Source organism: Phaenicophaeus curvirostris, chromosome 8 (genome assembly GCF_032191515.1).
Source record: "Phaenicophaeus curvirostris isolate KB17595 chromosome 8, BPBGC_Pcur_1.0, whole genome shotgun sequence".
In the NCBI taxonomy this organism is placed as follows: domain Eukaryota; kingdom Metazoa; phylum Chordata; class Aves; order Cuculiformes; family Cuculidae; genus Phaenicophaeus; species Phaenicophaeus curvirostris.
The window spans coordinates 14,885,385-14,900,144 of NC_091399.1; the positions used below are offsets into that span (position 1 = coordinate 14,885,385).

General features: G+C 38.3%; 1 protein-coding gene across 1 annotated transcript in view; it reads left to right on the top strand.

The window, feature by feature from the left end:
* Positions 1-14,760, top strand: part of VAV3 (vav guanine nucleotide exchange factor 3) — a 167,329-nt gene that overhangs the window by 48,472 nt on the left and 104,097 nt on the right. Inside the window, exons 3-4 of the mRNA XM_069862564.1 lie at positions 12,674-12,732; positions 14,082-14,150. Coding sequence (XP_069718665.1) covers positions 12,674-12,732; positions 14,082-14,150 — 128 coding nt within the window. The remainder of the gene's footprint in view (positions 1-12,673; positions 12,733-14,081; positions 14,151-14,760) is intronic.

Sequence of the window (14,760 nt, forward strand, 5' to 3'; positions counted from 1 at the left end):
GTTATGTCTAACTCCAGATGCTTATGTCAGTACCTTGTACTGAGCTCACCCATATAACTCTCAAATTCTATGTTGTTTTTGCTGTGCATGCTGTAGGTACCTCAGCTATAGCAACAAACTAACAGCATTAATATAGCTAGTAAAGAAGATTCAAATATTTTTGTTCCTTTTTGTGGAAAACATGCAACAATTTTTTTGGAAATAAATTACAGCTGAGGGAACTATGACTTGTTCTCATTTTATATTTTATTTCCTTTTCAGGTTTGGTTTCAGTTTTCTTACCTTGCTTCCTATTTTTTGAGACGACATTTTCGTCATCTCAAACTCCCTCAGAAGCTGACGCTTCCCTAGAGTGAGACTTCTCTGCCTCTGTTGCTTTACCCTCCCTCCTTCAACTTCCTTTCTCAGATCTTTCTCTTTTTGACATCTCTCATCTTTCCCAAAACTTCCATCTCTCCAAACCCTCTGACTTCACTGCTGTCCTAAGACTACATTTCACACATCTGCATCAATTAAGCATTGCTTTATTTCACTGTTTTTGTTGCTGTCTCATTTCTGAAGCTACTATTTTTGGTATGAGTGCAGCAAAGGAATTTGTGTTGTTGGAAATACCTGTGAGCAGTAAAATTAGTGCTTGTCAAGTGCAAAGGGAGATTTAAGAAACATTATAGTTAGCATGGGACAAAACTACAAGCACTAATGCTTAATAGCTTCTTTGAAATGTTGGCATTGCGGCTGTTTCCCTTTATTATTCATCGACTTGCGTACATTTCAACTGTTTCTGCTTTAGATTTGAAGTTTGATATGAGAAATGGAGAAAGTAGAGATGTAACTGAGGTTAGGTTGCTGCTGAACATGGACCACAACTTCAAAACATTTGCTCCCAACCTGTGCTCGTAGTGAAACTTGTGCATTTTATTGATGACCTGAAGAAAGGTTTATATATTTGAAATTCTTATTTTCCTCCAGGGCAGTGGACATGTTGAAATTTAACACTCTTTACCGCAAACACTGCCTTTCAATGAGACAATAATACCTATGCAAACTACTAGGAAAATATTGGTATCACATAAGGTTTATCTCATATTGTATGTTTGATAAAACCAGAGTGTTTATACAAGGTTGGTTGATTGCAATATTTCTTTTCCTAGTTTTATCTCCACAGAATGACTTTGTGCATTGACTGTAAAAGATGTGGGAACCTGTTGTTCATAAAGAATGGCTGGTTCTGGCATCTTATTCTTGTTTAGGACAGAGTACTTTTCAGCATTACTCATGGTGTGTTATCTAGATGCATCTGCTCTCCTGCATTCAATCTTGCATTTGTTCACTGTTAAGCCTCTGCTGAGATTAATTGTAGTGGGACTCAATAATACTTGATATTCTGTTTGGTTTGGACACACAGTATTGTACTGAGATGCCCAACCTGGTTCATGTGAAGAGTTTCATTGAACTTATATATATTTCTAGTGTTTTTGTCATGAATAATGAGGACTGAAGTTGGCCTTAGGTGAAATTTTATAGCCTGTTACCAGTCTGTTCAGTTCTGTGCCCACTCACAAATGCTTTTAAGTGCAATTCCACACAAAATATTTGGAAATGCCTATAAACTATAAAGTAAAAGTGAGATATAGTGCTGTGTACTCTAAGAAGCAATATTAACGTCAGACTTTACTGCCTCTCCTTTGCTCTGCTCCCTTTGTCATTCCAGCATACCTGTTGGAGTGACTGAGTTGGGAAGTAAGCAGAGGAGCTCCTCTGCCCTTTAGAATAACATTTTAAGAAATCAGTCCCTCCCTCTCTGCCTGTCAGTTCTCTGATGTAATTGATGACATGACCATGTCCAGCTAAGAGAGTAGCAAACTAAATTGCAGGGCAGAAACAAGCAGATGAAGAGAACAAGACAGGGGACAAAAATTTCTGAAGTCAATAGTTTGTGCTGGGGAAAATCTGAGAGTTGTCTTAATGTTAAATACAACTAAGTGGCTAGTGATAGTTATCTGTGGTTTGCTCTTATTTATCAGTTTCTGCATCTGAAATATGATCCCTATCATATATTTGAAGAAATCAAAACCTTTTAAATCTCCGGACAAGTGAAAAGTGAAGAACAGGGCCTGAAGGACGTCTCACATGAGCCACTTACAATGTTAGATATATTATAAAGAAATTTGATTCTTCTCTGCAGTTTAGGTCTGGTGCTGCAGTTCTTTGATTATTATCAGACATGTTGGCTGCTGTGCATCTTCAGAAATTGATACAGCAGTAGAATAAAGCATTCTTCCAAATGGTACTTTAAAGTTCTTTCTGTAAGAGAAGTAAGAGGACCTGAAACTCCTCAGTTGTATTGGAGTATCCATGGTGAATGCTCCCCTTCTGCCTCAAATGACAGGAAGAGTTAAAGCAAATATTGTTTTCCTTAACTAGAGAAGGCGTCATGCCATAGTGTGTCTTAAGAAGAACCTCTATTTTATACTGGGGGGAGGAGGGAGGATAAAGGGGAGAATGACTTGGGATGGTATGGAGCAGGGATGTGGGATTGTTATGAGGTCTGGTTCTGACTCTTTGCTTTCTAATAATGCAGGCATAACACCTAAAATGATGTTATGCCTGGTACAGAGGTAAAGAGCTTTTGATCTTCTGCAGTTATTCTCATGTTCAAATATTTCTGTATTGTTTTGCTTGTGTTCAAATACTTTTCTGTTTTACAATGTTATTAGGTGTCTGGCTGGATAAAAACCATTGACCTAAATAAATGTGTGCTTTAGATAGAAATGAAAATTCAAAAAAGAAGTAATTTTAAATGAAATACCCTTAAGTGTCTTGTTTGTCTGTTATTTTCTGTCTTCTAACTGATCTTTTAGATGGTAAGCTTTCTGAGGTCTGGCTGGCTTAATTTTGTCATGGGTGGCATAAAGACAGCATCAGTGCCAATGTAAAGGAGCACATGATGTCAGACAGATTAGCACAGAAGTTGTGTTTTGTAGGCTGTCACCAATAAGTACATGCGTATCATAACCATTTTAAAAAAACAGAGAAGAATTGCACTTTCCCTTGGTTGTGCAGTTCTACCATGGCATTTTAGAAGTGCAGTATTCTTTCTGGGGGGAAGGATATATACATAGATAATACAGCCTGCAAGCTGCTGCATGTTCAAGGGGAACAAAGCAAGAGAATAACGAAGCAATAGCAAATTAGCAAGTTACTTTCTCTCGTTCATTTTGTAATTTATTGTATAAAAATCCAGCTCAAGGAGAACTAGATACAAATGTAATGAAGATGTAAATATCGCTTTCTGTTTTCTTTCACAGTTTAGTGTATCTGAATGATGATTAGGGAGAAAACCAAACTCCTGCTCTCACTAGGTTTCTTAAATAGAGGCTAACACTATTGCCGTTCCTATTGCAGGATGTCTTCTCAAGTGCGATTTCTTTTTTTTTTTTTTTTACCCTATATCAAAGATTATGATATTTAAAATAAGAGTAGAAGTCAGTGAAAGTGAGTTGTGCTATCCTATGTACCTTTTTGTAGTGGTGGAGGTAAGTGTGATGCTTTTCCTATGGACTGATCCACTCCCTTGTCTCATCTGGTATGGAAGAGAGATCTTTAGAGCATGAGGCTTGAAGGTAGCCTTGGCCTTCTGTAAGCCACTGTGAGCAAGTTGGAGGGTAATTGCATCGAAGTGAACAGCTTGCTTCCCTTTGCACTGCAGGAGAAATTTTTTCCTCAAAGAGAATAAGGGGACATACAGTGTGTGTTTACCCCTAGTAAATATCCTTATCTTCAGTGATTGTGTACTGGAGTCAATTCAGTTCACGGTTCAATTGTGACTTGGTACCATGCAGGAGACCATGCTCTAGCTGAGTTTATAGTCTATGGTTACAGTAAATTCAAAAAGGGAGAAGTATGGTAGTGACTAGTTCACTCAAGGCAGGAAAAATATCTTTCTCTGCTTTTAGCCAAAGAGAGGAAGAAAAGCTCCATTGAACAATCTCAAGAATATCCTTCCTGCTAATATGAAAATTGACAAGGAATCAGTTCAAATATCAAAGTGAATACAGTGGGCATGGAGAAACCACGTGTCACTTAAACTCCAGGATGCTTACGTAAAATGATATTTGAGGCACGATCAATAATAAATACGAAAGCACTTGTTTCCTTCTGAAACACTTTTATGCTAATTTTAAATGTCCAAGGTCAAGGGCACCCAAAATCTGTACACAGTGTAGAAGAAAGTGGTGGTTGCAGTTTAGAGAAACTGCTTGTTCTTTTCAAACATACAAAAATAGTCTTTTGAAGTCTGTTACAGGTCTGTGGCAATGGAAATGTAAGTTTGAAAGCCACACAGCATTGATATATGTCTATTCTTCTTAAAAGAAAAATTCTCTTCAAAGTGTGATTATCTCAGTGTTATGTCATTAAGGATTTTAAAATGTATGCTTACATTTAGGAAAAAAAAATGATTATATTAAAATGTGCTATTTAAAATGCAAGAAAAAAGCTGTTTTGTCATTGGTTGTTTGGTGTTATGGACCCATATGACGTGTGGTAGAATTATTGTGGTAACATCAATAAGAGTGTTTACAATGCATTTAAAGTGAGCACTCGATCAAAGCTGAATGCAGTTTGAAGATGCTGTTTTGTAAGTATAGGTTATCTGTGTAAAGTTTTTATGAAGAGAACTAGAATGGTTTGATGGCAGTTATATTTTGCAGTACTATCCTAGGCATATCCTTTTATATTCCTTTGCCCTCCATGGAAAACCTGAAATGTAATGAATGCACAAAATCCTATTTCATTATCCATCTTTTACAAGGCCAGTATGCTTGAAGGCAACCTGCACTCGTGCTATTGGCTGCAGTGTTCCAGGGCTCTGTGCCACCACAGTGCTTTAAGTAAGGTTATTGTTCTTTAAGCAACGTCTTAAAAAAAAACAGCCCTGAAAAACCAAACCCAAACCAAACCCCAACACCAAACCCCTGAAGGCATGGTGAGGGCTGAAAGGTTTTCACACAGTCAAAACCACCAGCTGCAGACAGGAAGCAGCTGCTGAGACACCCTTCCCAGTCCTTGCTTTGGTGAGTATCTTAGGCTTTTTGACAAAATGAACTAAGAGATTAGCAGGACTCTGCTGCTTGTGCAGTTTGGACTTTTTCAGTTCCTTATAAGAACAGAACTGTCTAAGGAAGCTTTTGTGCTTTTGGACCAGCAACTGTAGCCTTGTCACTGATCTGAAGTTTGAAAATAAAATTGGATTTTAAGCGCAGCTTTTGTTTAATGTGTATACATTTGTGTCTGTAATTGGATACTGGTTGTTAAAGACTTACTCATTCTACTCCTAAATATGGCATTGAGTTTTATGAATTCCTGGAGGGCATTCGATTTTGCTTCTCTCTCTCTCTCTCTAGTTCTCTCTCTTTCTTTCTTTATGTATTTATTTAGTGCAAGTTATGTTTGGGAGCTGTGCCTGCATGATCAAGAGGTATCACTCTCCATAAAAGCGATGAAATGCTAAAAATGTTCGATATGTGAGAGGAGTAGAGGAGAGGTTTGGCTAGTGAGATGTCTGCCCTTTGCTGTTGCTGGAAACTACATTTATGCTTTTATTTTAACTGCTGTCTTACAGAGAGTAGATATTTACATCTGTAATGTAAACACATGACACCAAGTGTTGCTTGGTATAATTTAGAGATGTGAAAAGGAAACAACAACAGAACTCTTCAGTTTTGGATATTTCTAACTCACTGTCAGACGTTTTATTTTTAGTAAAAGGGGAAAACGTCTTCAGCCTTAACCTGTCATTTTGGACTTGAGGTCATCTATCCTCTTAAGTCTTCCAAAGCCGTTTTTTAAAGTTATATTGCTTTGTTTGCTTTGCTATATACTGCTTGCTTTGCGGTGTCCAACTGCCCCCCTCCCCACCTCACCTCTCCTTCCTACAAGGCTTTGGAGAAAACTTATAGTTGTTGATTCCCCAGGGCTTTTGTAGTCCCAGCATTATGCATCTCTGTAGCTTATCTACAAACAGAAAGAGGCCACACCCGGAAGGTTTTTTTGCCTTGGCCATTTCTTTTTTTTTTTTTTTTTTTGATCTGGAGAAAGACTCCTGCCACTTTATGCCTGAAGGAACTGTGGAGAAACCGGAGGAAAGGATTGAAGATGAGACTTCCCTAGGGTGATGCACAAGTGATGTCCCCTGCCTTTCTTAGGAGGAAAAGAGTGAAGGTTTGCAGGCCTGGAGCCAGCCAGGCTCCCCAGCAGCAGGGCAGCACCTCTGCGGCCTCCTCTCTCAGCTGGGAGCTGGGGCTCTGCATGCAGAGGAAACGCGCCTGGCTGCCAAAACCAGCTGTTCCAGCAGGCGAGTTACTCTTGCTCCTGCTGCATAAAAGCATTTGGCACCTGGTTTCAAAGTGTTTTTCAGAGTTGCTGGCAGGCTCTTGTCAGTCACAAAACCTTGGCTTGGGGTTGTGAATTTCTCTGCAGCGGTTCCCTGGGACGTTTGGGGGCTATTTTCCTTATTGCTTCTATTCCAGTGCTGAGCCTTGATTGGAAAGAAAGGATGAAGTAGTTCTCAGGTGTATTTCTTGAGGATGTAGTTTAATGGAGATGCAAGAATGGACATGGGCGACAAGGGTGCCAGAATCAGGGTAGCTGGAAATGATTTTGGTGAGGAAACAGGCAGCATCCCACAACTGGTGATTTACCCCTGTAGAAAGTAAATGTAAGGCTTTCCTTGGGGTTGTAGCTATCTGTGCTCTACACTTAAAGCTTGGATTTCATTATTTGAATGAGGTGAAATCAGTATTTGACTGTATGTGAAGCTTTGTGTAATCAAAACCAGGCTATTAAATTTCTGCCTGCTGGAGGTCTGCAGGCTGTTTTGATCCTAAGGAAATATTGGTGTGGGTGTCAAGGCTGTAAATTGCCTTTCATATGTTTGTGTCTGTATGACTTCAACACTTCAGTGTAATTGTAGCTGTATTTAGTAGAGCTGTATTTGTCTACTTGGTATTTGAAATTTGCTCTTTGTTTTCAAGGGCCTCATAAGGTGCTCTTATGTGAATCGAAGGGCCTCTCTCTTTTTTTTTGTTTTTCACCTGTTTTAACGATTTTTTGTTAATTTTCCCTTTCTTGAAAAGCCCTTATCCTTTTTCCTTCCTAGAGGCTTGTGGTTTGATTAAAACTAACCTGAACCAACACAGAGTGCTAACACGATACCAGAACAAGGCAGATGGAGAGAAAATGGTCAATTTAACTCACCAACACCCTTTACTTGGAATAATACGCTCATTAGATTAGCAGCTGTGTAATCACCCTGGAGTCGTTTGGCTACATGTCCTTTTTCTGTCAGCCAAGTTAAATGCAAATGTAAATCTAACAGTTAATAGAGGTCTTTTGCTTCAAAAGTTAATGCTGGATTATGGTAAAATATTTTAATATGTTCCCCCTTCTCCCCTCTTCTGTGCCTAATAAAGTATTGATCCAGCGTTGTCCAGGGTCTGGATAGCTGCAGAGTAGCAAATTAAAACCTTGTTTCTTAATGTAAGTAATTTGAGAATTTATTTTATGTGTAGCGATTTAATTTTATCTCCGAGTGTCAGAGACACAAAATAATGATTTCTCTTTTTCTTTTCTCTTTTCACCCTCTCTTTCCAATCTATGTATAAGTGAAAATATCTTAATGAAAACTCACTCACTGTGTGGGCAGAAGTAGTACTTCTGGCTTTGAAGTATTCTGGATATGGGATGCTTGGAATTGGCCTCATGAGAGACTTACCCTAGTGATGCTGAATGTATGTCTTTGTGTCTTCTAGGAACGTTGGATTTCTACTTGCTTTAGCTTTTTGTTTTTCATAATCTGCTCGGAACCCGGGCAGTGTATGTGTATAACCAGATAAGAAATATGTGCACATACATGTTTCAAGACTCCTTACCTTTCAGTACTCTGGTACATGTGTCAAAAAATAGCATGTCAAAAAGTAGGTTGGTATTAGAATTAGATTTTCATTGGCAAAAAACTGCTTTATTTTATGCTAATCTGTTTCTATGTATCTGCTAAATAAATTCACTTAAACAGAGGAATCAAAACTAAGTTTTAAACAAAACTGAAGACTCAAATACTGAGCTAGATGCCTGGATTTTGAAAAAAAACCCCACTTGATATGTAATATGTAGTTCTTGGTGACTTTTATCATCTTAGAAAAACATACTGATCTAAGCGCTGCTGTGGAAACAATCGCTTTGAAGATCTAACGCACAAGTGAGTCTTTCTAGGTTTTATTGGCACAAACTATGGAACTATTGCCATTAACATTTGTTGATCACGTTATGTTTTGAGTTTAAGTAAATGTCAGAAATACAAATATGGGCCTAATACTGACAGCATCTGTCATTAGCAAGGAAATGTTGCCCGTTCAGAGAGACAGGGAATTGCAAAATTGTTTACTGTTGTTTCTTCTAAAAGTTGAGAAGTAGTTTTGAAATGCATTTTGTCTGTTCTTGAACTGCATGGTTTGTTAGGTTCGTTTTTAAGAAAGAAGTTTAAAAAGAGAACTTACAACAATGCATAATAAGGCACATTTTGTACTTGGACACACCACTGAAGAAAGGAACAAGAGTCCCTCTAGTGTACTACTGCTGTAAGTGTGCATAGGAATATCTGACGTGATTTGCTGAATGGCTGCAGGAAATTGCAAAATAACGTTTTAGCAAGGGATGTGAAAGTGCTTACATAAACTAGAGTCTTACCTTCAACAGTAAGTCAAGTGAAAGAATGATAGGTCCAGGCTAAAGAAAAATCTGCTGTTCTGTAGTTTGAAACTGTTGCTTTTGCTAGGTATGCCCAAAACATGAATGAGCAACAGAGCCTCTCTCAGGCACACAGGCTGAGATATGCCTCCTCTTGCAAGGCCATATATTTGAATTTCATGTCGTATTTTGCATAAACTGTCCATGTACTGAAAATCAAACTTGGATGCTCATGTCTTCTTGAAGTAAGTGGGGCTTTGATGTAACTTCTGAAGAGCTGCTTAACCTCTGTGTTATGGCACTAGTCAGTGCAAAGGAGCTAATGTTGAGGCAGACGCAGGTGGGGCTTCTTGTTATGCCTGAAAGTCTCTTGCAAATGTTGCCTGATTTCAGGGTGGCTGCAGGAGAGTTGTAGAGCTATTGTTCTTTCCAGTGTGAAGGGTCATAGTTGATGTAGGATGTCTTGGAATAGAAACGTTTCTGTTTTTTTTCTCATCTGGCTACTGCTGGCCAGAACGTAAGTACTTGGAATCTTGTTTTTACTGCCTGTTCTTGGCAATAGTGTGTGCACAAAGGCCCTGCAGCTTTTTGTATGGTTGTTTGTTGCAGAGCAGTGCCAGCCATGGAAATCTTTGTTCTGGACTTTGTACAAACAAGGATGCTACTTTTGCACTTCAGCTAAAATCCAGGTTAGCTTCATCCTGCTCAGACAGGAGCACCTGTCTGAGTCCTTTCTGTGGAAGAGCGCTGTAAAATCATTAGGGTTAAATGGGTAAAACAGGTCAAAGGTCTGCTGAAAGGAAAAGAGCAAGACAGAAAAAGTGCACGAAAAGCATTAAATTAAATGTTATGGACTTCCATGTGTATGGTACGCTGTAATTTTGGAATTCAGACATGCATTATATTATAGCTTCCCTCTCATCAGCTGGATAGTGCTTCAAACTAGAACTGTTCTGAAAAACTTCCAAGTCTTTCTTTGTCAGTTTGTTGAAAATCAGACGTTTGGCTGGGTTTAGTTTGATTTTTTGTGGCACTTCAGTCCATACATAACTATGACCTTCCTCATGGACTTTTAAGAGTTCCTGCAGTGGCTCAGAACCAAACAACTGAAATTTCATGTGGAAGGATAATCTTTGCCCTACTTCATGTTGGAGCAAATTACATTTACACATATGGGATGTTGAAATAGTGTATTGACCAGAAGTGGTAGTTTCACATGAGATTGCTTGTATAAGTATTCCTGACATTTTCTCAGAATTCTTTAAGGAAACCACAGCAGCAAGAACAAGACCTCTCAGTAGAAACTTCTCTTTCTTGCCAGAGTGCTGTTTTAAGCTGTGCTTTAATTGGAGTGGTCAACGGGCGGCATTACCTTTTATTTTGTTGAAGTTATTTCTGTTTTCAGTTATGTACTTTAATGATAAATAGACACTGGGGTGGTTAATGGTCTTCAGTTCTTAATTGTTTAGTTCTGAAATAGAAGAACAGTGATCTCTACCCATTACCTTTCCCCTTTTGTGATGCCAGTGTGGCCACGGCAGGGAGTCCTTAATGAGGTACTGTCAGCTGTTGTGATGATTACCATTGTCTTCTTAGAGGATTTTCCAGTGTTCAGTTTTTGACAGAAATCTGCTCCTGTGCTTAGCACGTTAGTTTGCTCTTCTTGCAGTGCAAGACCTTCTCCTTTAAGAGCAGTGAAAATTACTAGTTGTCTTGTAGTCTTCTGTTTTCTCTGATCCTATAGTTCCTTTCCGTCTCATTCCCTATGTGTACATGTTCTCATAAGCGCTCTTCTGGCTTTGTAAGTGTGTGGGTTCCTACCCCCACCCTGACGGTTTCACATCAGTTCCTGAAAAAGTTTTTCTATTCCTCTTAATTTGTAAATCTTGCTTTTATTTTTGTTCCTATTGATAGCTGTAATTTGGCAGTACATTTGGGGAATAACATTTGCTAGTTATCTTTCTAAAATTCAAGATTCTTTTGTACAGTCTTTTTCATTTTTACCGTAATTAGCTGTAAAGAGTAAGTGATACTTCTACAGGTTTGATTCCGCTAGATAAGTGAGAATCCATCTAAGGAAAAGTGCTTGCGTGGGTGGAGTAGTTTGCAAAAGGTTTTCTGTGTGCTGGGAAATAACATGTTGAAACAGGAAAGGGATATTTAGTTCAGCAGACTTGCCCCTTCTGTTTCGATAATCATTAAACCTCTTTTACTTTGAATTTGCCAATCAATGCTCAGCCATCTGTCAGGAGAGGTAATTTTGCCAGCTGTTGAATTTCCAGTTAATTTAGCATCGTGTCTCATCTGAGGCAGCTTAGCAGGCCTTGCAGACCTGCACTGGGCTTCTCACAGGTATGCAGAGGCAGGTTCTTGTCTGCTACAGAAACCCAAACTCCCCTGCAACAGCAAGGCTTTTAGAAGGAGTAGTTTTTCCTTTTTGACTAATGCGGAATAGTTTTTAATCAACTTTAATTCCCCAGTGAGCAGAAGAGCTGCAATACAGAATAGAATAAGTCTTGGAAATGGTGAATAAATGTGCCTGCACCTTTGATATTATGTTCATAGCATATTTGTTTGTTTTTATTATTCCATAAGGCAAAACCTGTTTATTGTGGCATTAACTTTCACAGTGGCTTAAATAAAACTACAGTGTTCCTTTCACAGGAGTAGAATAACTTAGGTCATTCTGAATTTTGCTCATGTGCATATGAGACGTGGTTAACTTTGAAGGTTTGGTAACTTCAAGCTTTGTAGTTGGTGATTATTCTCTGTGGTTTTTACTTTGTTATTCTCTTGTGTAAATGTGTCATTGTCCTTCTTTTGAGATGTACTTTAAACTCTGTGTTTTGTGCTCAGATTAGTATTGTAATTACAACTTCAAAACTAAAGGGTTTTAATTGTAGAGATTTCTCTCAGGTGCCCATGGAACATATAATTGCTGTACTAAATTTTGATACTATCAATAAAAACTTTCTTTTGAAATTTAACTTCAGTTCAGTATGGATTTTAAGTTGTAAAGGCCCAACCTGAAACTTCTGAGAAGTTCTGGGAAACCTTGTTATAGGAAGTATGGAAATTCGGAAAGGGTATCATTTTGGCTCTTTTTCTCTCCCAAGTAAAAAAGACTTGCCAATCTGATAGTGCTTAAAATAAAAGAAAATATTTGTGTCAGAGAGGACATGCTAAGCAGAGTGCAAGTTGGTCTTGTCTTATTTCATCTGACAGCAAAATAACTCTAGGTATTGTGTAACCATGTGTACAGGTATTCTGCCCTCCCTGATATACTCCCTCTCTTACTGTATAACCTGGATCACTCACAGGAAGTATTTTCTTAGAATGAGATCTTCCAGTCTGCTGCCGTCTTCTTAGTTAAACAAAGATATTGGCTGAAATGTGCAGCTTCTTTTCTTGTTTGGCTAACAAGAGGTTACTTTTCCTTTGCAAGCCTGTCCTGAAAAGCTGGCTGCCTGCTGATTTGGCGTTTGGCTCCCTCTTCTGGCCAGTGCTTGGGAAAGCTCAAATGAATAATTCGGAATTTTATTTCTAGGGCTCCATTAAAAAAACTTCAGGACAGTCTAGAAGATAAAATTTGGTTATGATTACATACACGTACAACTGCAAATTGAATGTCCAAATTGTGACACATGGCCTAGTTTTAAATGCATTTAATATGGCTTTTACTAGTGTAACTGTTGGTAAATAAGATTTCCCTTTTCCTTAATTTGGGCTCCCATCACATCCCCCAGTACAAAAGCACTGGATACCAGCTCGTGGGGAATCCGTAGAAATTCAGTGGTCTCAGTATTGACAGCACTGTTTATATCATTCGATGTGAAATGACGTTGTTGTTTATTAAAAAATAGAGAAAGTAATGTTTTATTGTTTCTGTCCTATGACTAAGCATGCTTTCTCTTTCCTTCTTCTCCAGGTGATAGAAACGCTTTCAAAACTTTCTCGTACTCCTATTGCAATAGGCACAGGAATAAGGTATGTCATTGCCCTGCTGAATGGTGGGAATAATGCCTCTTGCATGCTGCTCTTTGGAAAAGCAGAGGCATTATACACAGGCAGTATAAGCAGACAGAGAACTTCTTAACAGGAGGCTGGGTGATTAGGCAAAATAAATGTGTCTCGATTTATCTGGAAATAGATGATGCATGAAACCAAGCATTCATCATAGCCTCTGAGGTTCTATTTCAGGTAAATGCCGAGGCCTTGGGCAGGGGAAATTTTGGTAGAAATCCCAGGTCTTTCCTTTTTTTTTTTTTCTCGCTAGGAGCTGCAAGTAACAGTATATCTAAAATAACTGCTCTGGAAATGCCCATCTTCTTTCCCATGGCACCTTGGCTGTGTGTGGGCTGCTCAACAGTTGTGTCAAGGCAATTTTTGAGCTGGAGCACTCAGCAGTCTGGGGCTGTTTTCTTTCCAAGCCCTTTAAATGCTCCTCATCTCATTTAAGAGAACAGGCCAGCATGTAGGGAAGAAGGAAATTAAATGATGTGGAGGCATCCCAGCTCCCAGTATTCTTGAGTAAGCACTTCTCTGGTTGTATACTAAATTGCCTAGTGGACAGCTAACCAAGGCTCTGGACCTTTGAGGAGCTCTGAATTGTTTCTTCTATCTCTGGTACATTTACTTAAGTGCCTGAACTACGTTTACTTCTCATGCTGAAAAAACACAGGGTAAACAATTGAGCAGTTACTGTCACAAAACTTGTGTGGCAATTATAACATGGATTTTAAGTCAGGCTGATGCAATGCTGTTCTACGTGAAGATGAATGGGTTTTCTCTTCTTTGTCCCTTCTAGAACTTGGCAAAACTGCCAGGCTTGCAAAATTATGATTTTCCATAAGAAACCAGAATAGCCCAACCAAAGCTGGCATCATGAACTGTAATTGTGACCTGTGGAAGAAGGTGAAAGGCTTCATGCTTTGGTGTTTTCCATATTTTTGAATGATTTGATTCTAGTCTTTTATATGAATGGGTGATGTTTTTAAAACATAGACAAAATTCCCTAGACAGTCAGTCCTGCAGTCCACCTCCTCTGCTAAAAAGGACAGTTAGTATTCTCAGTTGAAAAATTGACAATAATCTATATTAGTGGTGATTTGTAACAACCTCATCCAATAAGGTTTTATGTTATATTAAGTGGCAATTCATACATACAAATCTTAATACATATATACTGTTCATCAGAAAGAGGGGAACACACATATTAATATACAAACATATTCATGCACAATAGTCTATGAGGAAATTTTAGAAACCAAACAAAAAGCCATTCTGTGACTAGACTACTGCATTCTGTAATTCATGCTATTTTTTTCTTTCTATAGGCCCTTCCCTACAGAAGAAAGTGTTGATGATGATGATGATGTCTACAAAGGTCTTCCTGATTTAATAGAGTACGTTGTATATCTTTAGATAAATGAAAGATCTTTTGCTTTCAGTTGTATTTTATTATTTATATAATGTTACAGACTGCACAGTTTTAGTGAGAGTAGCATATTTACTTGATTTTAAAAGATTTCATTAGCCATTATGCTGATGAGGAAGAGGGAATTATGAAGGCTTAATGGAATGATTGCAATACATGTACATGTGTAAGGCAGCATGGTTCATAGTGGGCACAGGTAGCAAAGTCATGAATGTGCTTTTTAAGTTACCTCTCTATGCTATGCGAATGCTTTTGTAGAATTATTATATCACTTGTAAGGGACTCGAGGAGATTGTCTTGTACTTGGAAAGAAAATACATTTTACAATCATAATTGAAGTGGATTATTGCCCTATAGTTACTGAAATTCTTTATATGAATGTATTTACCTCTGTGGGTAAAATTTTTCAGAATGATTGTTTACAGAATTTTTCACTTTGAATTTGAGGTACAAGTAGGTTGGACTGTATTGAATGGTAGACTGCAGCTCTGTTGCAGACTGCTGAGATAAACACATTTGATTATAAAAAAAATTGTGGGGAAGATCTACTCCTATATCCTGTAGTTGGAATCTCTCAC